The 24,103-nt window shown below is 53.1% G+C and overlaps 2 protein-coding genes across 2 annotated transcripts in view; one reads left to right on the top strand and one right to left on the bottom strand.

Annotated features, from left to right (window-relative positions):
• Positions 1 to 4,904: 4,904 nt before the first annotated feature.
• SLC35G6 (solute carrier family 35 member G6) lies at positions 4,905 to 9,967 on the bottom strand. Its single transcript, XM_053362080.1, has 2 exons — positions 9,650 to 9,967; positions 4,905 to 6,648 (listed from the first exon to the last, which is right to left on the bottom strand). Exon 2 carries the CDS (start codon positions 6,606 to 6,608, stop codon positions 5,541 to 5,543), a length of 1,068 nt encoding a protein of 355 aa, XP_053218055.1. The 5' UTR covers positions 6,609 to 6,648; positions 9,650 to 9,967; the 3' UTR covers positions 4,905 to 5,540.
• A 2,462-nt stretch (positions 9,968 to 12,429) lies between these two features.
• The window catches only part of ZBTB4 (zinc finger and BTB domain containing 4), a 29,842-nt gene continuing 18,168 nt past the window's right edge, over positions 12,430 to 24,103 (top strand). The window contains exon 1 of the mRNA XM_053362072.1: positions 12,430 to 12,835. The gene's annotated coding sequence lies outside the window, so the exon portion shown is untranslated. The remainder of the gene's footprint in view (positions 12,836 to 24,103) is intronic.

Consider the following 24,103-nt stretch of genomic DNA (forward strand, 5'->3'; position numbering starts at 1 on the left):
ATGTGTGGTGCCTAGAAAGTGGTGTTATTCTGGGGCACACGGCCTTCGAAGCCGCCTAAATGGGTGCCTGTCGCTACGATCTTGTGGGAGGGAGTTCCGCAGTTTAACAATGTCCTTCCTTTCACCTGTCTTGTACTTTCCACCATACAAATTCATGGGGTTCTTATATCACGAGAGGCCTATTCGTTTTCTCCACACATCTCGGTAGTGGCGCCCGCCCTGTGGAACGCCCTCCCTTCAGATGTGAAGGAAATAAGCAGCTATCTTCTCTTTAAAAGACATCTGAAGGCAGCCCTGTTTAGGGAAGCTTTTAATATTTAATGCTGTATTGTTTTTAACACTCGATTGGGAGCCGCCCAGAGTGGCTGGGGAAACTCAGCCAGATTTGGGGGGGAGGTATAAATAATAAATTATTACAAATATTATAATTATTATTTTGACTGCCCTTTTCTGAACCTGTTCACCAAATGGGAGGCAGAGTTTGGCATAATCGGCTGGGACTTGCAGGCACAGCCTTTCTGCTGATAAGTAACCCACCTCTGGAAAATGCCAAGTTCTTTTGCCGCAACATTTTCCTTGTGGCAAGGAGTTCCATAGTTCACAGTGCAGGCATTTTCTCTGCAGGACAGCCTTCCCATTTCAGGCAGGATTTGCTGATGCGGAGACTGTTAAGTAGAGGAGACCTTTTTCTTTTCTTTTCTTTTCCATTCTCCCCTTTCAGTAGCCACATGCCACTCAAAGATATTTCCACTCGTTTCCTGCAATTTCCTTTCCCATTCTCCTTTCCTTGCACCTGGCCCAGTGCTTTGAGCAACGCTTTTGAGAACTTAGCCCAGAAAAGGGGGTGGCATCCAGCTCACGTTTTACTCAGAACAGACTCATTGAAATTGATGGGTGTGACTAAGTTATGTCCCTCATTTTCAATGGGATTACTCTGAGTAAAACTTAGTTGCGCCCATCCACTGGGTGTACTTACCTCCACCTTTTAAAGTTGGTTGCAGAGTCATTTCTGCCCCACCACAAGGCTCATTTGGGTGGTATAGCCACACAGAATAGGTACCCCAGGGTGTCAGATAGAGGGGGGCCGTTGTAGGAGCACCCAGGAAGAACAGCACCTTCCTTTAATCCACCCCACCCTGTTTCCTTCCGTGGCAGTATTTGGGTGCTCTTCAACTTCCTCTCCCCGTGGCTTCATTAGCTACGAACACTCAGTGGGACGCGGGTGGCGCTGTGAGTTAAACCACAGAGCCTAGGACTTGCCGATCAGAAGGTTGGCGGTTCAAATCCCCGCGATGGGGTGATAATAATTCGGGTGAACGGCGCCACGAAGCCGGCCGGGACGCCGCCCCCCAGCAGGCCCTTCATGCTTTCCGACAGGCGGTAGCGGTTCCAAGGCGGGCGTCGTGGCGGGGGCGGCGGGGAGCAGGGCGGGGGAGAGAACCGCAGCAGGTCGGCCACGGTCCAGGCCGCTCGGTCGGGGGGCCCCGGGCGAGATGCCATGGGCAGGAGTGCCAAGGGATTGCTGGGAGCCAGCGGGTACCTGCAGGAGAGGGCGGGGAAAACAAAGGGAGTTTGCAAGTGAAGCCAGGCATCTCTGTCCGAGTGGCATACCTCTGCTGCCACCTGCCTGGTTTCCAAACAAGCCCGCCTCGGGGGAGTGTTGTGAAGCCGGAAATAAGTTGCAAGTAAGTAAGGGACGCGGGTGGCCTGTGGGTTAAACCACAGAGCCTAGGACTTGCCGATCAGAAGGTTGGCGGTTCAAATCCCCGTGACAGGGTGAGCTCCCGTTGCTCGGTCCCTGCTCCTACCCACCTAGCAGTTCGAAAGCACGTCAAAGTGCAAGTAGATAAAGAGGTACTGCTCCGGCGGGAAGGTAAATGGCGTTTCCGTGTGCTGCTCCGGTTCGCCAGAAGCGGCTCAGTCCTGCTGGCCACATGACCCGGAAGCTGTACGCCGGCTCCCTCGGCCAGTAAAGCGAGATGAGTGCCACAACCCCAGAGTCGGCCCCCCAACTTTCTCTCCCCGTGGCTTCATTAACTACGAACACTCAGTCTGGCCAGGCGCTGCAAAGCGCAGGGGGTTTTCACTGCAAAACGTTGCAACGCGATTGCCGAACTTTGGCACCGGTTTGAAGTGACTCGGACGCCATTGGATTTTGGGGTGTTAACTACGAACCCCGCTTTTACGTATCGATTGATCAGTTTGCGGGGCACGAGTTGCAAAACGTGGGGTGGCTGCTGCAAAACCTGGGCACGTCTTTGGGGGGGGGAGGTCCCTAATTTTGGGGTTCGTTGTTAATCAGCCTTCTCCCTTGCCTAAAAAGACCTCAAAATAATAGCTGGGAAAGAAACTTCTGGAAGCATTCCAGGAACCAGAAGGAATATGCAAATTCATGTATGATGTGCAAATGTACCGAAATTCTATAAGAAACACCCTACTGGTCCCAGGCCCTAAGGAAGTTAGATTAGCCTCAACCAGAGCCAGGGCCTTTTCAACACTGGCTCCGGCCTGGTGGAACGCTCTGTCTCATGAGACCAGGGCCCTGCAGGATCTGATTTCTTTCCACAGGGCCTGTAAGACAGAGTTGTTCCGCCTGGCCTTTGGCTTGGAGCCAATTTGATTCCCTCCCCCTCTTTTTTCTTTTTCCTTTCTCCTCCTGTGATGAGGCTGCATTTTAATATTTTAATGTTTCAATATTTTAATTGTTGTATTTTAATCTTGTTTTTAAGTTGCATTCATTCAACTTGTTTTTATTATTGCTTGTTAGCTGCCCTGAGCCTGGCCTTGGCTGAGGAGGGTGGGGTATAAATGAAAATTATTATTATTATTATTATTATTATTATTATTCCTTCCAAAGTGCAGGCACTGTCTCATTTTCGTACGGAATTCAGAAGCCGTATACGAAAGATTATAGCATTGGGGTCCTTCCCCCCAACAAAAAATTGCTGGAGGCAGACCCTGGCCACTTCCCTCCTGAAGCTGATTTTGGGGGTACTGTTCCTGCGGGTGGGGGAAGTGTGCTGCAGTTTGGGGGTGCTCACTTCGGCGCTCCCCACCATTGCTTCCTCTGCCCATCCTCCACCTCGCACCCATCAGGAAACGGTCCCAGAATCCGAAAGCTGTCCTCTCCTGCGGTTCTGTTTACAGCAAAGGTGTCCTCCGCTCAGCTCAGCTGACTTTTTCCACCTCTAAGAGGCCTAATGGGTGTTAGATGAATATGCAAACCAATTCCCCCCCCCCATTTCCTCTCTGTGTGTGTGTGTGTGTGTTGCGGCCAGCCTAGAAGGCGAGAAAGCTCCTCTTCCACTTTCGGGGATGCGATAAAAGCAGTGCTGCAAAAGGATGTGTTGACAGCCTGAAGCATCGTCACAAAAGCAACGCCTTTTGCAGGGAGTTGAGAAGGAGACATCTCTCCAGCATCCTTTCCACCCTCTCAGAGGTAAAGGGAAAGACGACACACACCTGCTCAGCCCTTGGGTCTCCGGTTCCAGGGGGTTAGGCGTTTCCAAGATGAGGAGGTTAAATGTGACGGTCACCTCCAGGCTTGGCTACTGCAATTTGCTCTACGCGGGGCTGCCCTTGAAGCTGTCCCAGAAACTCCAGCGGGTGCAGAATACTGCAGCGAGGCTCCTCACGGGGTCTCTGCCATGGGAGCATATTCACCCAGTGCTTTTCCAGCCGCACTGGCTACCAGTGGAGTACAGGGTCAGATTTAAGGTGCTGGTTTTGACCTTTAAAGCCCTTCACGGCCTAGGACCCTCGTACCTATGGGACCGCCTCTCCCGGTATGCCCCACGGAGGGCCTTATGGTCCATAAATAGCAACACCCTAGAGGTCCCGGGCCCTAAGGAAGTTACGATTAGCCTCAACCAGAAGCAGGGCCTTTTCAACACTGGCCCCAGCCTGGTGGAACGCTCTGTCTCATGAGACCAGGGCCCTGCAGGATCTGATTTCTTTCCGCAGGGCCTGTAAGACAGAGTTGTTCCATCTGGCCTTTGGCTTGGAATCAGTTTGATTCCCTCCCCCTCTTTCTTTTTTTCCTTTCTCCTGTGATGAGGCTGCATTTTAATGTATTTTAATCTTGTTTTTAAGTTGTATTTCAGGCAACTTGTTTTTATTATTGTTCTTAGCCGCGCTGAGCCCGGTCTTGGCTGGGGAGGGCGGGGTATAAATAAAATTTGTTGTTGTTGTTGTTATTAATGATTACGGTAAGTGGGCACAACATATAGGACACAACATATAAATGGAAGACTGGGGGAAATTATTGGAAGTGAATTTAAAATGTACTGGCTGTATACTGTAAAGCGAATTATATGAAAACGATGTACAGATGGTATATTACACCTGTAAAAATGGCAAAAATGTTTAGAACAGGCTCTAATAAGTGTTGGAAGCGTAAAGAAAAAGAAGGCACGTTTTTCCATATGTGGTGGAATTGCAAAATAATTAAAAGTTATGGGGAAATGATTTCTAATGGAATGAAAAGAATGTTTAAGATACCTTTTGTTAAAAGGCCAGAAGCTTTTTTTACTAGGCATTTCAGGTTAAGAAATACTGTATTTTTTGCTCTATAAGACTCACTTTTTCCCTCCTAAAAAGTAAGGGGAAATGTGTGTGCGTCTTATGGAGCGAATGCAGGCTGCGCAGCTATCCCAGAAGCCAGAACAGCAAGAGGGATTGCTGCTTTCGCTGCGCAGCGATCCCTCTTGCTGTTCTGGCTTCTGAGATTCAGAATTATTTTTTTTCTTGTTTTCCTCCTCCAAAAACTAGGTGCATCTTGTGGTCTGGTGCGTCTTATAGAGCAAAAAATACGGTACCTACGAAAGAAGAATGGCAAGTAAAAATGATGGAATACCCTGAAATGGCAAAGCTAACGAAAAGGTTTCAAGACAAGGACAACAGACTTCAAGAAAGACTGGGAACCATTTGCGACACCCCTACAGAAACAATCTAAAGAAATGGACTCACTAGCAAGTTTTGACCAAACACAATTAACAGAATAAATACGGAAAATATGATGATGATGCTAAAATGATAAGAGAACAATAATTATTATTGTAAAAACCTTATAAGCAAGTTAGAAGCAAACAAGAGAAGTTAATATGTAAAAAAAACCCACAAAGTTTAGGGAAGTCGTGACGGGAGGGGGAAACATGGGAAATGTATTTCCCCCCCTTTGGATGTGATTGATATTGTGACGATAAAAAATCGTAATACTCAATAAAAAATCAAACCAAAACCACAGGCTTAGGCATTTGCCTGAACCCGCTTTCTGAGAAGCAGGCGAACCCAATAGCTGTCCCAGCCAAGTCTGCTGGCCTTTCCTTAGAAAAGGTAATTGGGTTTGGGGGCTGTTTTCCACCCAGGTGTCCAAAAGGCAACGGACGGCTACCTCGTCCAAAGCCTCACCGCCATCTTGTCCGTCGGGGGCGGGCAGGCGGATTTTAAAGCTGCGACGCCCTCACTGGTCGGTCCTTTGGAAGGTCCCTGCTTCCGGTCCGTCCTCCTGGAGTCTGCTCGAACCTTGTGCCTCGCCGCGGCTATGTGCTGTCCTTCAGTTGGACGCTGGCGTCCTCGTCCTCTTCAGCCGCGTCACAGCTGATATTCTGGGCCGTGATGATGACTATGCTTCCGAGAATGACCCCCGCCCCCATGATGTCAAAGGGCGTGACGGCTTCGCGCAGGACGTAGTACTGGACCGCCAGCGTCACCACCACCTCGGAGTGCAGCACGGCGCACACCAGGGCCGGGTGCGCCTTGGTGACGGCGTAGCTGGCACACAGGAAGGAGACCAACGCCAGAAAGCTGATGGCCGCCACGCAAGTCCAGGTCAGGGGGTCCAGGGGCATGACGGGTTGCTGGAGGAGGAACATGGCCGGCGAGCAGACCAGGCTTCCCACCACGCCGAAGAGGAAGGCCACTGTCACCAGCTTGGCCGGGAAGTCCAGGGCCCGGAAGATGACCAGCCCCAGCGCCAGCGCCATCCCTCCGAGGCAGGCCAGGGCATAGCCGAAGGTGTCGTACAGCTGCGTGCTCTTGTCGAGGTCCAGGAGGTCGGGCACCACCATGATGATCAGGCCCAGGGTGCTGCCCACCAACCCGAACCAGTCGTAGCCCGTCAGGCTGCCGTTCTCGATGCACAGCGCCAGCAGGACGGAGCAGATGGTCGACGAGCCCTTGCGGACGGTGGCGGCGTTCCCGCTGGGCACCACCATGAAGGAGCTGTAGGCGCAGCCGATTGAGATGACGTTGATGGAGGCGTGCAGGACCGTCCGCTGGCGGGCGTCCCGCGGCCCGAAGCAAGGAGCCTTCTGGCAACGCAGGTAGCACGCAAAGAGGAGGTGCAGGATGCAGCGGAAGAGCAGGATCTCCAGCGAAGGGATGCCGGAGGCCTCGTTGGCCATTCGGGTGAACGGCGCTACGAAGCCGGCCGGGACGCCGCCCCCCAGCAGTGCCACCAGCAGGCCCTTCATGCTTTCCGACAGGCGGTAGCGGTTCCAAGGCGGGCGTCGTGGCGGGGGCGGCGGGGAGCAGGGCGGGGGAGAGAACCGCAGCAGGTCGGCCACGGTCCAGGCCGCTCGGTCGGGGGGCCCCGGGCGAGATGCCATGGGCAGGAGTGCCAAGGGATTGCTGGGAGCCAGCGGGTACCTGCAGGAGAGGGTGGGGAAAACAAAGGGAGTTTGCAAGTGAAGCCAGGCATCTCTGTCCGAGTGGCATACCTCTGCTGCCACCTGCCTGGTTTCTAAACAAGCCCGCCTTGGGGGAGTGTTGTGAAGCCAGAAATAAGTTGCAAGTAATTAAGGGACGCGGGTGGTGCTGTGGGTTAAACCGCAGAGCCTAGAGCTTGCGGATCAGAAGGTCGGTGGTTCGAATCCCTGCGACGGGGTGAGCTCCCGTTGCTCGGTCCCTGCTCCTGCCAACCTAGCAGTTCGAAAGAACGTCAAACCACAAGTAGATCAATAGGTACCGCTCCGGCGGGAAGGTAAACGGCGTTTCCGTGCGCTGCTCTGGTTTGCCAGAAGCGGTTTAGTCCTCCTGGCCACATGACCCGGAAGCTGTACGCCGGCTCTCTCGGCCAATAAAGCGAGATGAGCACCGCAACCCCAGAGTCAGCCACGACTGGACCTAGTGGTCAGGGGTCCCTTTACCTTTAAGGAGAGACTGGGGCAGTTTTAAGTGATAACTTACTCCCCAAGCATCAATTTAGGGTTTTAAGCCAGATCCCCCAACTTGTAGTCTGATGAATATCCAAACCTGCCTGCTTGTCTACTCAGATGGGCAGTGAGTCTCAGAAATGGAGTCTTAGTTAACCAAGCAGTGGCGTAGCAGTGGGGATGGTTGCCCTGGGTGCAAAGATCTTAGGGGCACAAAATTTCCAAAGGAAAAAAGAGAAAATAGTAATAATAACTAAAAAATAGCATGCCCTCCCTCTCAGACAGAAAATCTCCCAATGTTTGTGCGGGCAGAACCAGGAGTGGATTTGGGCAACAATCGGATGCGGGGGTGCCCTCTGCATGGGCTTTTGATAGATACCCGCTCCCAAACAATCCCTCGTTCTGTTCCCAGCTGTGCCCAATGCTCACAGGTCCTGCGGCTGCCACTTGTGTAGGTCACGGAGCTATTGCCCCTTGGTTGCAGCCTATTGGCAGGCAGTGCTGAGGATCCTTGCCTTGCCCCGGGCCCAGGCAACCCACGCTATGCCACTGGAACCGAATGTGAAATTAATTTTTTTTATGTAGTAGTAAGGAGAGTTGGGCGAGCTCCCATCGCTTGGTCCCAGCTCCTGCCAACCTAGCAGTTCGAAAGCACGTCAAAGTGCAAGTAGATAAATAGGTACCACTCCGGCGGGAAGGTAAACGGCGTTTCCGTGCGCTGCTCTGGTTCGCCAGAAGTGGCTTAGTCCTGCTGGCCACATGACCCGGAAGCTGTACGCCGGCTCCCTCGGCCAGTAAAGCGAGATGAGCGCCGCAACCCCTGAGTCGGCCACGACTGGACCTAATGGTCAGGGGTCCCTTTACCTTTAAGGAGAGTTGAGAGGACCGTTTTCAAATGTTAAGAGCATAAGAACGGCCTTCTGGGTCAAGCCGATGACCCATTCAGTCCCGCATCCTGTTCCCACAGTGGCTATGCTGTGGGAAACCCGCAATCAGGATTCGAACGCAGGAGTGCTCTGCCCCCCTGCGTTTTCCAGCAGCTGGCATTCAGAAGCACGGCTGCCTTCAGTTGTGGAGACAGAGCACAGGCACTGTTGCTAGTAGCTCCCCAAAATAGCCTTGCTCCTCCAGGAACTTGCCCATTCCTCTTCTGATGGGTGGCCATCAAAGCTCCTGTGGCAGGGAGTTCCACAGTTTAAGTGCACCCTGCCAGGGTTTTCGGGATAGGTGGTGGATTCTGCAGCCAGTTCCCCAATGCTTGCCTGGGCTAGGACTGGACCATTGGACCAGCTTTCTCATTTGCTTTCCATCCATGACCCCCCCCATTGTCTATCTGCCCTCTTCCTAAAGGTAAAGGGACCCCTGACCATTAGGTCCAGTCGTGACCGACTCAGGGGTTGCGGCGCTCATCTCGCTTTTCTGGCCGAGGGAGCCGGCATACAGCTTCCGGGTCATGTGGCCAGCAGGACTAAGTTGCTTCTGGCGAACCAGAGCAGCGCACGGAAACACCGTTTACCTTCCTGCCGGAGTGGTACCTATTTATCTACTAGCACTATGACGTGCTTTTGAACTGCTAGGTTGGCAGGAGCAGGGACTGAGCAACGGGAGCTCACCCCGTCGCGGGGATTCGAACCGCTGACCTTCTGATCCGCAAGCCCTAGGCTCTGTGGTTTAACTCACAGCGCCACCTGCGTCCTGCCCTCTTTCCTAGTTCCCCCTTAGAATCTGCTTTTGTTCTTAATACAGTTTTCTTTATTCATTCCATTTACATAGCACCTTATCTCAAGGAGGGGTGCATCGTTCGCACCCCCACTTTATCACAACAGCAATTTCAGATTCCTAGAATTGTAGAGTTGGAAGGGACCCCACGAGTCATTTAGCCGAACCCCGTGCCACATTGTGACATACGTTAGACTGAGAGACGGGAGGCAGGCCCCGCGGTCACCCACTGAGCTTCACAGCCAAGAGGGGTTCGAGCCATAGCTGTCAACTTACAGATTTGAAAATAAGGGATCGGCAGCCTCGAAAATAAGGGATCGGCAGCCAAAATAAGGGATTTTCCAGGCACAGGTATGTTCAACTTCTGAGCCCCTCCGAGCCAAAGGCAGAAAGCCCAGGCAGCAGCCAAACGAAGCCTCATCAATAAGGGACAGCAGCGGGACATGGCGCTGGGATAGGGGACTGTCCCGCCAAATAAGGGACACTTGACAGCCATGGTTTGAACCCTGGTCTCCCAAGCCACAGCCCGACACTCTAACCATTACGCCACATACCCAGGCGATTCTCTTTGAAGTCTACCTTTCCTTTCTGGAGCTCAACCACCTGTCTAATATTCCTGGGGTGGGTGGGTTTGGGGAGCAGTGAGCCAAGGGCACCCTGTGATCTTGCACAGGGCAGGGAATTTCTCTTGTAGAAAGCTGCCCAAATTGGACCACAATGGTCCATCCAGCTCAGTGTTGTCCCTGATTTCAGACGGATTTCACCCCCAGCCCTACCTTGACGTGCCGTCCTAGTCTGAACCCGGGGATTTCTACATTCAATGCAGGTAAACCAAAGAATCGGAACTCTTCGTCCATGTTTCCTGGAGTCAGGAGTGGGGGTGTGTGACTATAAGCCACCCCCTTTCTCTCCCACACCGATCTGATCCTACTTCCCTTCCTGCGGTATCTGTTGTCAGGGCGTCTGTGTTCTATGCCTGGGTTCTAGAAGGGTGGGAATCCAGTGCCACAAAGTGGGGTGGGGTGGGGGGAGAGAATCACCATTTCTGAAGTCCTCTTTCCCCCCGGGACTCGGGGAGCAGGGGATGGAGAAGAAGAAAGTGCAGGGCTCATAGAAGCAGCCCTCCCCAATTTTCCCAGCCCCCACCTACCTTCACAGCCACCGTACAAACACAACGCTGCCTCAATCGCCTAGCCTGGCTCCCTTGCCTGGCAGAAATTGTGATGTCATCCCGCCTGCATGCGCCACTATGACATCACGCCCTCAGGGCCTCTTCCCCCAGGCTGGAAGACACTTCCGAGGCACCTACAAGGGATGAACAGGTCTACCCCAAAGGAAGTTATATGGGATGATGGGGGCGGGAATGGTTTTTTCCTCCCCTCCAGGGCTCTGCAACCCAATGCTCTCCAGGTGTTTTTGGAATATAAGGCTGTGCTGTGTGCCAAAATATCTGCAGAGCCCTAGGCTGGGGGAAGCTGTTGGAGAAGCTCTCTAGCAAGAAACCACCTCAGATCGGAGCAGTTAACAGTCCTGAGTTTATTCGCTCGTTTGTAGGCCTCTGGAATCTGTGCTACTAAGGCCTGGAATATTCAAATGAGGACTAGGTAAAGGTAAAGGGACCCCTGACCATTAGGTCCAGTCGTGGCCGACTCTGGGGTTGTGGTGCTCATCTCGCTTTACTGGCCGAGGGAGCCGGCGTACAGCTTCCGGGTCATGTGGCCGAACCAGAGCAGCGCACAGAAATGCCGTTTACCTTCCCGCCGGAGTGGTACCTATTTATCTACTTGCACTTGCTTTTGAACTGCTAGGTTGGCAGGAGCAGGGACCGAGCAACGGGAGCTCACCCCGTCGCAGGGATTCGAACCTCTGACCTTCTGATCGGCAAGTCCTAGGCTCTGTGGCTTAACCCACAGTGCCATCCGTGTCCCTTCCAAATGAGGACTAGAGTGCCTTAAAACATATGCAGAGCGCCTTTTCAATTGTTAATTGAAATTGTCAATTAATCAATTGTTTTGATACCTGCTGTTAGCCGCCCTGAGCCCGGTCTTGACTGGGGAGGGCAGAGTATAAATAAAAATTATTATTATTATTATTATTATTATTATTATTATTATTATTATTCTCCCCTCTGTTGTTGGCATCTGTCTGTCTCCAGAAAACAATGGAGTGTGCCTTCAGGGGTAAGGCCAAACCGCTGCATTAGCAGAACTGAAGTGAGCTCTTGGGCACAAGCCTGGGCAGTGTGTGTGGAGGTCCTAGGCTACCCAGACGACAAGACCCCCCTGATGTGGTCCAAAGCAGAGCAAGATGTTTGACACCAGCTTGGCTGCAGCGGTTGCCGGAAGGCGACGTACAAGGCCTCATCCAACCATTTTATGGACTCCGCTCCAGATCTGTGTAGGGCTTAGTCCTGAGACTTTTCTTTTCCCGAAGATATCCGCAAGGCAGAGGATGTTGAGGATCAGAGTTTTCCTTCTGAGGTGGGCTCCCTTCCCAAGCGGGCGAGCCCCACCTGCCCCACTTCCCTCTACACCACATGCAGAAACTGCCTTTCTGACCCACGCCTGGTCTCGCCCGCTCAATCACAGCTCATGTACAGCTGGGATAAGAATAAAACAAGGATAAGAATACATCCATGCTTGAGGGGAGATCATTGTGGTATAGTTGGTTAGGTTGTCAGACCGGGACCTAGGAGACTAGGGTTCAAATCACTTGTGGGTCACGGCATCAGTGTCTCTCAGTCTGTCCAACCTACTGTTGTTGTGGGGTTATTAAATGAGATGGAGAGAAACTTGTCCAACACCTTGAGCTGCTTGTATGAAAAAATGTGGGATATATAAATGCAATTAATAATAATAGACTTTGACCTCTGGATTTCCCTTGTCAGACATTTGCACTGTGAGGCTGCAGTTTTATACCTGGGGAGAAGCCCCATTGAAGGTTGTGCAGCTGGCTGAGTTTTCCTTGGGGCAGACCCATTGCCCCTATTAATTTCAGTGTGCCCATCTGAGTAGAACTGGCCTTGGCTACAACCTTAAGGGGCCTTATTTGCAGAGGGCTGCCCTAGAGAAGGGGTTGCACCTTCCAGAAATCCGACTTACTTCCGAGAAAGCCCAATTTTACACTCACCCCCGTTTCTTTTCCTTTTTATCCGCACACGCCAGAGAGTTTGTGTCGTCCTGACGCGTGAAGGCGGAAAGGAACTCTGTACATGCTCAGTGGCACCTCCCAGAAAGCCCTACTTGCTTCCGAGCAAGCCCCAATTCACAGCATTTTTGCCCCCTCTCCCTCTTCTTGTGTTGGCATCCCCGGGAGAGGTTTATGCGTTGTGGTTACGCGAAAAGGCACTCTGCACATGATCGGTGACCCCTTCCAGAAACCCTACTTGCTTCCGAGCAAGCCCAGTTTCTCAGTATCTCCGCCCTGCTCTCCCCTCTATCCTCGCTGCTATTGCGCGCGAGGGAGAAAAGGCGCTCTGCACATGATCAGAGGCGCCTCCCTTTGCAGGGACGAACGCGGGCGGGGGGGGGGAGAGGAGAAAACCCGCGTTACGCGTGATTCGAAAGCGCGTGTCTTCTCTTCTTCCACCCCGCACCGCAACCTCCCCAGCCCCGGGATGTAGGCAAGCGCTCCCGACGTGCGCTCTCGCTCACTGGCTTCTCCTGGGGGGCGTCCCGGGGGCCGGAGGGCTGGCCCGCACCGAGGGCGAAGTTGCGTGCGGCTGCCGTGACGGCGCCGCTCCGAATCGGCTGAGCCTCTGCGATGATGTCAGAGGGGGAGGCAGCGGCGGCGGCGGCGGCGGGTTGAGCGGAGCGCCGGAGCCAGAGGAGAGCGCGGAGCGGCGGCGGCGGCGAGCGAGGGGAGCGGCGTCCCGTGCCAAGCAGGCTGCGAGCATGAATGGCGGGGCGAGAAGACTCCATCTTGGGCTGCCTCGCCGCGCCGCTGCAGCAGCAGACACGCAGGTAGGGGGCTCGCCGACCCGACGGGGGGAGCCTCCCACCCGAGGCGCCCCGGTCCCGTGCGCTCCCCTCGGGGCGCGCAAAACAAGGGCGAGGCTGCCCGCGGGCGCTTGGAGAGGGCCCCAACCGAGCGCCCTTTCCCAAGGCGGCCTAGTCCCCGGGATCGCCAGCCGGGGTGGGGTTGGGATCGGTCGGGGATCCTCCCGGGGCCCCGCGGTGTTTGGGGAGGGGGTGTCCAAACGGGGCGCGCGGCGACGCCACTTTTCTTCCCGCGACGCGCGCCCAAGATCGCCGCCGGGGCGCGCCGCGCTCCAGCCAGCTGCGTAATTGGGCATCCGGATCTCCGGAGCTGGGAAGGAGAGGGAGGGGGTCCGCGCTAGTCCCGGGAAAGAACCGAGGGACCCCCCCAAAAACACACACACACCCAGCCACCCAAGAAAGGGAAAGTTTTCCCCTCCCAGGGCGGGGGTTCTAGAACTCTCCAGGCGCTCGGAAAGAGGTCGGCCCGGGGGTTTAGGAAGGGGGTGCGGAGAGCCTGCTTGGCTGGGTGTTATTTTTTTGGGGAGGGGAGGGGCGCAGCGAAAGAGGAGGCGAATCTGCGCATTTAGCATCCTCGCCACGCATTGCATGTTTCGATCTCTCTCTTTTGGAGGGGGGCGGGGGGAGTGGACGGGAGACCTTGAAGAGACCCCCTCCCCAAACACCTATTCCGGAAATGACCCCTGGGCGATCCGGGATATTTTTGGGACCCCTGAGCCGAAAGGTCGGGCCTGTGGTGGTGGATGATCTGGCTTCCTTAATTTTAATTCTGGAAGCAACCCTGAGATATATATATATATGAGGATTCCGCGGCTTTTCTGCAGCCATCCTATACGCTGAATCTGGGATCCTAGCGCGCGGAGCCTCCGGCGGCTTTGGGCGATTCTCTTTGGGCCCTGGGATCGCGCGAGGCTCGCGCGCTCCTGTGCTTCTCATGGGTTAACAGAGAGGCGGTGGATCTCAGCGGGGGATCCTTTTTTGGAAGTGTTCGGGGCGACCTGGATATTTGGGGTTAGAAAAGGGATCTCCGCTGGCATGTTTTCCATGGCAGCAGAAATACAAAAATATTGGGAAAGGGCGAGTTTTGAAGAGGATCTGTGTTTGGGGATGGGCAGCCTCAAACAGCACCCCCCACCCCAACATGAAGGGGGGGGAAGAGGCTGTGAGGGTGACCTCATTAGGAGAAGGGATCCTGCTTAGCCTTCATCTCTTCGCCTGGTCTTCTTGGTTCTCTCTTCCGCGAGGGAACGCTGAGGGTTAATGTGGCTGAAGCTCTGGTTGTTTTCCTGACCCAGCGGCGCTCATCCCATGCCCAAAACAGCGCAGGCTTGGCGCACCTCAGAAGTTTGCCTCCCGCCGATCGCCCACGGTGGCCCTGATCCCTGCTTTTCAGACCCTGAGCACCCCGCCTCACGTACATGCCCATGTGCAGTTTCTCAAACCTGCTTTTGCCAGTCTGGTGCCTCCCGGATATTTTGGACGACGGCTCCCACCAGCCCCATCGCTGCCCTCAGAAACCCAGAGGGCACCAGGTTGGCAGAGCCTGCCTTAGATCCCTGCGACCCCTGCATTGCAGAAGGTTGCGCTCGAAGACCCTCAGGGGTGTCCCTTCCGAGCCTACCACTCGATGGAAAAAACCATTTTCTGTTAACGGCATGGACTCCTTCCTTCGTAATCTCCTGTTTATTTGCCTCCAAAAGACATCTTGCGTGTCTTGGATGTGCGTGTCGCTATCCACTGCCGTCCCTCACGACAACCTCGCCACACGCCTGTCGGAGCCTTGTGCGCACCAACAGACCCTTTCTGTTTCCTGTTATCCCCTCTCGCTTCGCCTGCCTTCCTTGTACGTGCCTCAGACCTGTTTTCCCTATATCCCTTTCTCCCTATATCAAATTTCTCTCGGTGTCTTAAATCTATCCCACTCCTGCGACGGGGACATAAATAAGTGCCAAATCCTAAACAGAAACCTCCGAGCCACACAGGACATTTTTCTAGGCCTGAGGCAGAAAATCCACACTGGGTGTCACGCCAAACCTAGCTAACATCGTCATCCTACAGTCACGTTATTAATTGATTTGTATCCCATCTTTCCTCCAAGGTGGCATACGCCGTCCCCTCCCTTTTTTCCTCACAACAGCCCTGTGAGGTAGGCTAGCCCGAGAGCCGGGAACTGTCCCAAGGTCACCCAGCAGCGAGCCTTGTGACTGAGTAGAGCGTTGAACCCTGCCGTCTCTAACCACTATACCGCACTGCCTTGTGTGAGGGCCCTGCTGTTTGCAACCGGCTTAGGGCAAGGCTGCCGGCCTGCCGTTTGTTCCTCCTCAGCCGAAAACACAGGACCGGCACACTTCCGTATGCTGTCATGCCCTCCTCAGCCGGGGTTGCGGAAAATACTTCACATTTTTGGTGGCCGATTTCAGCTTTCAGCAAGAAGTAAAGTGGGAGGGAAGATCAGGGTCACATCCAGATTCCTTTTAGCGGCGCCGTTACGAAACCCTGAGGCTGGGGATTTCCCCCCTCTCAAACTGGCTTTAATAACCCCATATCCCTTAGGCCATCGTTGCAATGTCATTTCCACACACACACACACACGGCCACATCTTGCACGTAAGCTTACACACAAACACACAAAATTCTTCCTCTCTCAAATCTTCTCTCTGCTACCGAACACACCCTCTCGACACACCCCCCTGCCCTCATTCTCACACGTTTATTTCTCTTGTTTATTCCTTTTTTCCACCCCGCCTTGCCTTCCAAGGAGCTCGAACACATGGTCCTTCACATCCCCAGTTTATTTTCACAACAAGGTAGGGTAGGCTGAGAGAGGCTGCGGTTGGCCCCAAGGTTGCTTCGTGGCTGTGGGTGGCAGGGGAAAAAGGATTTGAACCCGGACCTCTTAGCCCGACACTCTATAACCCAGACTTCCTCAACCTCGGCCCTCCAGATGTTTTTGGCCTACAACACCCATGATCCCTCGCTAGCAGGACCAGTGGTCAGGGATGATGGGAATCGTAGTCTCAAAACATCTGGAGGGCCGAGGCTTAGGAAGCCTGCTCTAACCAGTGCACTGCACTGTTTGTAGCCATCGTCCTCACCCGCGTTCCCCTCTCCTGCCGCAAACCCTTAACGTTCTTCTCTGCCCCTATTCGATGCCCGTGCCTGCACCCCTCACTTAACGCTTTCCCCTCTCACGACCTGGCTGTCTCTTTCGCACCCGGGGCTCCGCGCAGGTGCAGAGCGAGGGGCCGTCAAACGCACGGGCGCATGAGGTGACACGTATGAGGATGCGTGTTCCCTCTTCATCCCGTAACAGCAGCCCTGCGTGCGCATGGGAGAACGTGGCTGTGAGCGGATGTCCGAATTGAGCGCATAGCCGGGAGGCTTGTTTTGTTTTGTGGGTGCGCAGAGCTCTCTAGTGCGCACATGCTTACGAACGGAACGACAGTGTGCATTTCTCTCCGCCGATGCACAGTGTGATTCTGGGTGCCTGGAATGCCGTTGTGAGAAACGCCTGGGGGGGTCTTCAGATACTGTGTGGGGTTCTCCGTGATCAAAGCATGTCGGGCGGCGAGGAAACTCAACATGAAAACGGCACCGTCCCTCGGTGCAGTGCCCAGCTTCTGTGTTTGTCTGTGAGCTTTTGAAGGGTCTGCGATGCAACGGGGGAAGACTGCGTGCAAATCTACCCCCCCCATTTTTAAAAAAGCACTTCAGGTTAGCTTCTTGTCGGCAAAGGGTAGAAAACAGCCGCTTGCTTTCCTTCGGTCGAAGGGACCTGTTTTTAAGATGCATGTTGTTGATAATTTTTTTCTGGGGGAAGCGTGTGGCCCCTGCAGCCCTGCTCCTGGCCTGAGTGCGGCCCACTCCCCGGAGGACTGCAGGGCTGGCGCAGGCCAAGCGGCGAGGAAAGGTTTGCCAAAGCCAGGCAGCTCGGCCGTGAAGCCGGCTGGGTGACCTTGGGCCCGTCCCTCGCGCTCAGGCCAGCCTGCCTCTCAGGGTCGTGGCGAGGATGTCACGGCGAAGAGCTGTCCGTGCCAGCTTGAGCTCTTTGAAGGAGAGGTGGGATCTAGAGGCAGTGAATCGCAGATTTCCAGAGTTGGAAGGGACCCCCTGAGGGTCATCTAGACCAACCCGCTGCAGTGCAGGACAGTTTGGCCCAACGTGGGACTCGAACTCACAATCCTGAGATTAAGAGTCTCATGCTCAACTGACTGAGCTATCCCAGGACAGAAAATAAACAAACATGACCCAGCCCCTTTTTTCAGCCCTTTGGGTTCAATGCGTTTTGGACCTTTTAACATTAAAAACCCCCAATCCTTTTAAAGCAGGAAAAGGTATGCTTTAAAAATAAAGAACCGTGCTATAATTCTCACGAAAATGTTGCTGAACCAGACGGATGTGCATGTGAGGTAAATCACTATTCTCGCTTTTCCCCGCCCGCCCCCATTTTGCAGGTGGGAGGACTGAGGACCGAGAGAGAAGGGTTGGCCTAACGCCCTCTCTGAGTTCATGGAAGTGGCGAGATTTGAACCCAGGACCTGCTGATCGTAGCTCAGTCGGTCACTTAGCCGCTACACTGGGGAAAGGATAGTAATAATAATAATAATAATAATAATAATAATAATAATAATAATAATAATAGTAATAAGAATATTTTATTTCTACCCCACCCATCTGGCCGAGTTTCCCCAGCCACTCTGGGCGGCTTCCAATCAAGTGTTAAAAACAATACAGCATTAAATATTAAAAACTTCCCTAAACAGGGCTGCCTTCAGATGTCTTTTAAAGAGAAGATAGCTGCTTATTTCCTTCACATCTGAAGGGAGGGCGTTCCACAGGGCGGGCGCCACCACCGAGAAGGCCCTCTGCCTGGTTCCCTGTAACCTCACTTCTTGCAATGAGGGAACCGCCAGAATGCCCTTGGAGCTGGACCTCAGTGTCCGGGCTGAACGATGAGGGTGGAGACGCTCCTTCAGGGATACTGGGCCTTTGAGGCCATTTAGGGCTTTCAAGGTCAGCACCAACACTTTGAATTGTGCTCGGAAACGTACGGGGAGCCAATGCAGATCTCTCAGGACCGGTGTTATGTGGTCTCGGCAGCCGCTCCCAGTCCCCAGTCTGGCTGCCGCATTCTGGATTAGTTGTAGTTTCCGGGTCACCTTCAAAGGTAGCCCCACGTAGAGCGTGTTGCAGTAGTCCAAGCGGGAGATAACCAGAGCATGCAGCACTCTGGCCAGACAGTCTGCAGGCAGGGAGGGTCTCATTCTGTGGACCAGATGGAGCCGGTAGACGGCTGCCCTGGACACAGAACTGACATGCGGCTCCATGGGCAGCTGTGAGTCCAGAATGGCTCCCAGGCTGCACACCTGGTCCTTCAGGGGCACAGTTGCCCCATTCAGGACCAGGGAGTCCCCCACACCTGCCCGCCTCCTGCCCCCCCAAAACAGTTCTTCTGTCTTGTCAGGATTCAACCTCAAAGTGTTTTTAACACTTGATTGGAAGCCGCCCAGAGTGGCTGGGGAAACTCAGCCAGATGGGCGGGGTATAAAGGAGGGGTGCCAAGCAAGCTGGCCTGGTGAGGGGCGTGGCCTGGAGAAAGGAGGTGTGGCCTGGGAGCGTTTCGTGGGCCACATAGGAAGAATTGGAGGGCCGCATTGCTCTCTCATTTCCACATACTATCCGTTTTAACGCCAGTATTTTGGAGCAAAACAACAACTAAGCCCAAAATAGGAAACCAGGGAATGTTACCAGTGTGTGTGTGAATATTTTGTCGGGTGAATAGACCGGGTCCCACAAGATTTGCCCGCGGTTTCCATTCTACACGGAGGGGCCCCTGCGTGGCCGGCCAGCAGCCATCTTGTCCCGGTGCCAGCCCTGGCGGAGGGCATTTCCAGGGGACACAGGGGCTGGACTGGGCTATGTTTTCCCTGGAGGGCTTCCAGCCTTCTTCTGATCTCCATTGTTAGGCTGGCTTCTTGTTGTTTTTCTCCTTGGCCGTCGGTTTCATGCTGCCTCGCTGCTGCGTGAGGCTGGCCGGCCGGCCTCCCCCTTCCTTCCTTGCTTGCTTGCTTGCTAGCAGAAACACGCTCTGCCTCTCTCTCCGAAAAGGTCATTCTTCCAGGCAAAGCATCCCAGCCGGGGTGTGTGTGTGTGTGTGTGTGTGTGTTTTCCAGGCCTTCGCTCAAAACCGAAACATTGCATGACGGGCTCCTAGGACAGGAGTCAGCAACCTTTTTCAGCCGGGGGCCGGTCCACCGTCCCTCAGACCTTGTGGGGGGCCGGACTATATTTTTTGGGGGAGGAAATGAACACATTCCTACACCCCACAAATAACCCAGAGATGCATTTTTAATAAAACGACACATTCTACTCATGTAAAAACGCCAGGCAGGCCCCACAAATAACCCAGAGATGCATTTTAAATAAAAGGACATGTTCTACTCGTGTCGAAACACCAGGCAGGCCCCACAAATAACCCAGAGATGCATCTTAAATAAAAGGACACGTTCTACTCTTGTAAAAACACCAGGCAGGCCCCACAAATAACCCAGAGATGCATTTGAAATAAAAGGACACATTCTACTCGTGTAAAAACACACCGATTCCCGGACCGTCCGCAGGCCAGATTGAGAAGGCGATTGGGCCTCATCCGGCCCCCGGGCCTTAGTTTGCCTACCCATGGCCTAGGTATAGGACATGGAGCACAACTTTAAATCTGGGTATTAAGAGGATTTGATGCAGATAAGGCGCTCCTGAACCGTCCTCCATGCTCCTGGATCTACGTGCTTCTGAATTTGAGCACCTATTCCCAGAATCGCTGCAGGGTTGGAATTTGGGGTCTGGTGGGGTCATCCAGCCCAGCCCCCTGCAGTGCAAGATCGTTCCCCCCCAGGGGTGTGCCGCTCTTCCACACGCACACCCTGGTTACTCTTAAAAAATTATTTTAAAGGGGTTTGGTATCACACACACACATCTGTGTGTTTTTTTGTCATCTGTGTGTTTTTTTGTCGAGCTGGGAGGATTTGGGGTTCAGAATGGCGAATCTGCTTGCTGGCTTTCCCGTAGGGCGGAGGTTTTGGGGAGACTGTGGCCCATCCCTGACTATGGACCACGTTTTGGGAGACAGTGCCCCACAACCAGTGTTAGTGATCAGCCAGGCGTGTTCTGCGACTGGCGTGGGTCCAATTACGGCCCCGTGGAGATCTCTGGGCGCTAAGTTGGCGACATACATCCCCCTCTGGCTGGTCCAAACAGGTGAGCAGAAGAGCTCATTTACTGTCCCCCCCCCCCGCTCAATTTTTTTAAAAAAATGTATTTTTATTAAAGGTTTTCTTGATTTACAAAGGTATGTAAATCGTACTTTTTTCCCCATGTAACATTTTTTTTTTTAACAAATCGATTTCATTTGTTGAGACATTAGGAAGAATAGGGGGAAAGAGGTCGAGTGCCCCCCCACTCAGTTAATCCCCGCAACGACCCTGAAAGGTAGGCGAAGAGGCTGCGACTGAGTCCCAGGTCGCCCAGGGAGCCTCATGACTTAGTGGGGATTTGAACCCTCGTCTCCCAGGTCCCAATCCGACACTCTAACCCAGGCTTCCTCAACCTCAGCTCTCCAGATGTTTGGAAACTACAATTCCCATCATCCCTGACCACTGGTCCTGCTAGCTAGGGATGATGGGTGTTGTAGTCCAAAAACATCTGGAGGGCCGAGGTTGAGGAAGCCTGCAGTCTAACCCATTGGGAAGGCAAACTAAGGCCCAATCGCCTTCTCAATCCAGCCAGCGGACAGTCCGTGAATCAGCGTGATTTTACATGAGTAGAATGTGTCCTTTTATTTAAAATGCATCTCTGGGTTATTTGTGGGGCCTGCCTGGTGTTTTTACATGAGTAGAATGTGTGCTTTTATTTAAAGTGCATCTCTGGGTTATTTGTGGGGCATAGGAATTCGTTCATTTTTATTTATTTTTTCAAAATTTAGTCTGGCCCCCCCCACAAGGTCTGAGGGACAGTGGACCAGCCCCCTGCTGAAAAAGTCTGCTGACCCCTGCTCTAACCACTACACCCCACTGCCTTCCTAGAGTCCTTCTGCTGTGGGGAAGCTCTAGAAATTAAGTAGGTAAATGAATATGGGGAAAGCAAAACGCCACTTAGAAAAGATCTGGAATATTTTCCTTGACGCTTGCAGTTGCTTTATTCCAGATGGTTTTATTTGATGTTTAACGTGCTGCAAACCGCTTTGAGATCGTTTCGTTAAACTGTACAGGGGTAGAGAAATGAAATGGAAAACAACAACAACATTGCTTTGGAGCTTCTGTTTGTGTGTTTACCTTTAAATATTGTCGCGCCGCTTTAGTGGCTCTCAAAGTACAAGAGGAGAAAGACAATGGGTCTTTCTGAGTAAAGGTAAAGGGACTCCTGACCATTAGGTCCAGTCACCATTAGGTCCAGTCATCTCGCTTTACTGGCCGAGGGAGCCGGCGTACAGCTTCTGGGTCATGTGGCCAGCATGACTAAGCAGCGCACAAAAACGCCGTTTACCTTCCCGCCAGAGCGGTACCTATTTATCTACTTGCACTTTGACGTGCTTTCGAACTGCTAGGCGCTCCCGTTGCGGGCATTCGAAACGCCAACCTTCTGATCAGCAAGTCCTAGGCTCTGTGGTTTAACCCACAGCGCCACCTGCGTCCCTACTCTGGGTAGATCCATATAAAGTACTAAACCCAAGTTAGCATTGTCCCTTAATTTCAGCAGGCGTATTCTAAGAAGCATCGGCTGCCACCCAAAAATACAGAACGAAACAAGTCGCTTTTTTACTTTAAAATAAACCTCTGTTTACAAAACAACATGCTTTGTTACTTGTAGGTAAAGTTGTTAATTGTGCATACTCATTGCTCAGAGGGGCAATTCAGTGCATTACTGAGTTGTGTATTTTGGCCAGGGGTGTGTGTGTGTGTGTGTGAGAGAGAGAGAGACCTGGTCTGGTGGCATGGGTGGCGCTGTGGGTTGAACCACAGAGCCTAGGACTTGCGGATCAGAAGGTCGGTGGTTTGAATCCCCGCGACGGGGTGAGCTCCCGCTGCTCGGTCCCTGCTCCTGCCAACCTAGCAGTTCGAAAGCACGTCAAAGTGCAAGTAGATAAATAGGTTCCGCTTTAGCAGGAATGTAAACGGCATTTCCGTGCGCTGCTCTGGTTCGCCAGAAGCGGCTTGGTCATGCTGGCCACATGACCCGGAAGCTGTACGCCGGCTCCTTCGGCCAATAAAGCGAGATGAGCGCCGCAACCCCAGAGTCGTCCGCGACTGGACCTAATGGTCAGGGGTCCCTTTACCTTTAACCTGGTCTGGAGGGAGGCGATGATTTTGCTTGAGGGGTGTGTGGTCCTTGCTATTTCAAGGCCCATGCCCTCCCCACCACCATCTGGTTGCACAAGGCCGCAGGTTGTAGCTCAATCCCAGTCGCCTTTCAGAACATTTCTGGGTCACTCTCCTTCCCTTTATTCCCACGCCCAATGATGGAATGCATGTTTCTGCATCCCCATGTGCTGTGCTAGCGCATTGCCGCTGGGTGAAGATTTTGGGTGCTGCAAGCACCTTAAGGCATTCCAGTACGCGACAGCATCATTTGCGGGCCCTCGGAAGGCTTTTTGTGGCAGAGAGATCTTGCAATCCCTGGGTTGTTTTTCATTTTTAGCACATTCCTTGCACTGGGTTCGCTGTGGGGATTGCCTGTGGAAATGTGCAAACAGGCCTATTGCTGTGGTTTTTATTTTTAACGCTGCGCACATCCATAGAACACCGAGTGTGTTTTCTTAGGCAGTTTTTCTTTAGTCCCTGTAAAAAACGGGGGCCGCGGTGGCGTGTTGCGTTGGAGGAGACGAAGGAACTAGCATGACGTCATGGACGACTTGGCCAATCACAGCTCAGATCACGCTTCCGTGCCTTTGCTCTCTGACGTACGCATTGGCTACGGTTGTCATGAGTCTGCGCTGACATTTGCTTTTATTTCTCCCAAATAAGCAGTTGTGTCAATATCCCCAGGAGCCTTTCATCCCTTTTTCCAGGACCTGAGTTCGAGATCTTGCAGCTATGCAGCAGGACCTCTCCTGCCCCCCCTCAGAGCTGTTGGCTGTTGCCCATGAGGACTCCAAGCCTCTGTCAGGGTCGCAAGCGACTTCCTTTGCCGAGGAAAAAGAGCCGAAGTGTTTGGTGTTTCTATGACGACGCCTGGTGTTGTTTTTCGGTTAATGATTTGCGAGCGCTCGGCTACTTCCTTTGGCTTTGGAAGCGATTTTCTTGTCTTTGCTTGAAAGGGAAAAATAATCCGTCAGAATTATTTATTAGCTCCAGAACAGCATCGGCTGGACTCTGCCTGACGCACAGGCGGCTGTCCATCAACACCCCCCTTCCACCTTAACTACAGCGGACTTGCACCCCTTGCAATTTCCCCTCTGATGCATGCAAATGCATACTTGTTTTTTCACATACACCCCCCCCGATTTGACTCGGCGCTTCGCCAGAATTGTACCCGACTGCGCCACTTAGCGCATGTGCCCTAACACTTTTTCTGAACCCTTGCCCTCTGCACTGCAGTGAACTCAGATCTAAGACCTCTCCCATCAGACTGTGGCTGTAAGATGCGCAGAAAAACTCTGACGGCCTTCTTTTTGTGCGGCTATGACGATGCACATTGTTGTTGTTGTTTAGTCGGTTAGTCGTGTCCGACTCTTCGTGACTTCCTGGACCAGAGCACGCCAGGCCCTCCTGTCTTCCACTGCCTCCCGCAGTTTGGTCAAACTCATACTGGTAGCTTCGAGAACACTGTCCCACCATCTCGTCCTCCGTCGTCCCCTTCTCCTTGGGCCCTCCATCTTTCCCAACATCAGGGTCTTTTCCAGGGAGTCTTCTCTTCTCATGAGGTGCCCAAAGTCTTGGAGCCTCAGCTTCAGGATCTGTCCTTCCAGTGAGCACTCAGGGCTGATTTCCTTCAGAATGGAGAGGTTTGATCTTCTTGCAGTCCATGGGACTCTCAAGAGTCTCCTCCAGCACCAGAATTCAAAAGCATCAATTCTTCGGCGATCAGCCTTCTTTATGGTCCAGCTCTCACTTCCATACATCACTACTGGGAAAACCATAGCACCGTTATATTCCAGATTTCCTGCAAAATCGACACAGGATGCAACCCTCTCACTCTCCTCTTCTCCTCCAGTCCCCAGAAGCGCACCCTCCGAGATAT

This window comes from Podarcis raffonei, chromosome 13 (genome assembly GCF_027172205.1).
Source record: "Podarcis raffonei isolate rPodRaf1 chromosome 13, rPodRaf1.pri, whole genome shotgun sequence".
Taxonomy (NCBI): domain Eukaryota; kingdom Metazoa; phylum Chordata; class Lepidosauria; order Squamata; family Lacertidae; genus Podarcis; species Podarcis raffonei.

Excerpts from the sequence above, each read along its gene's own strand:
- SLC35G6 (XM_053362080.1), bottom strand. The coding sequence starts at position 6,608 with ATGGCATCTCGCCCGGGGCCCCCCGACCGAGCGGCCTGGACCGTGGCC.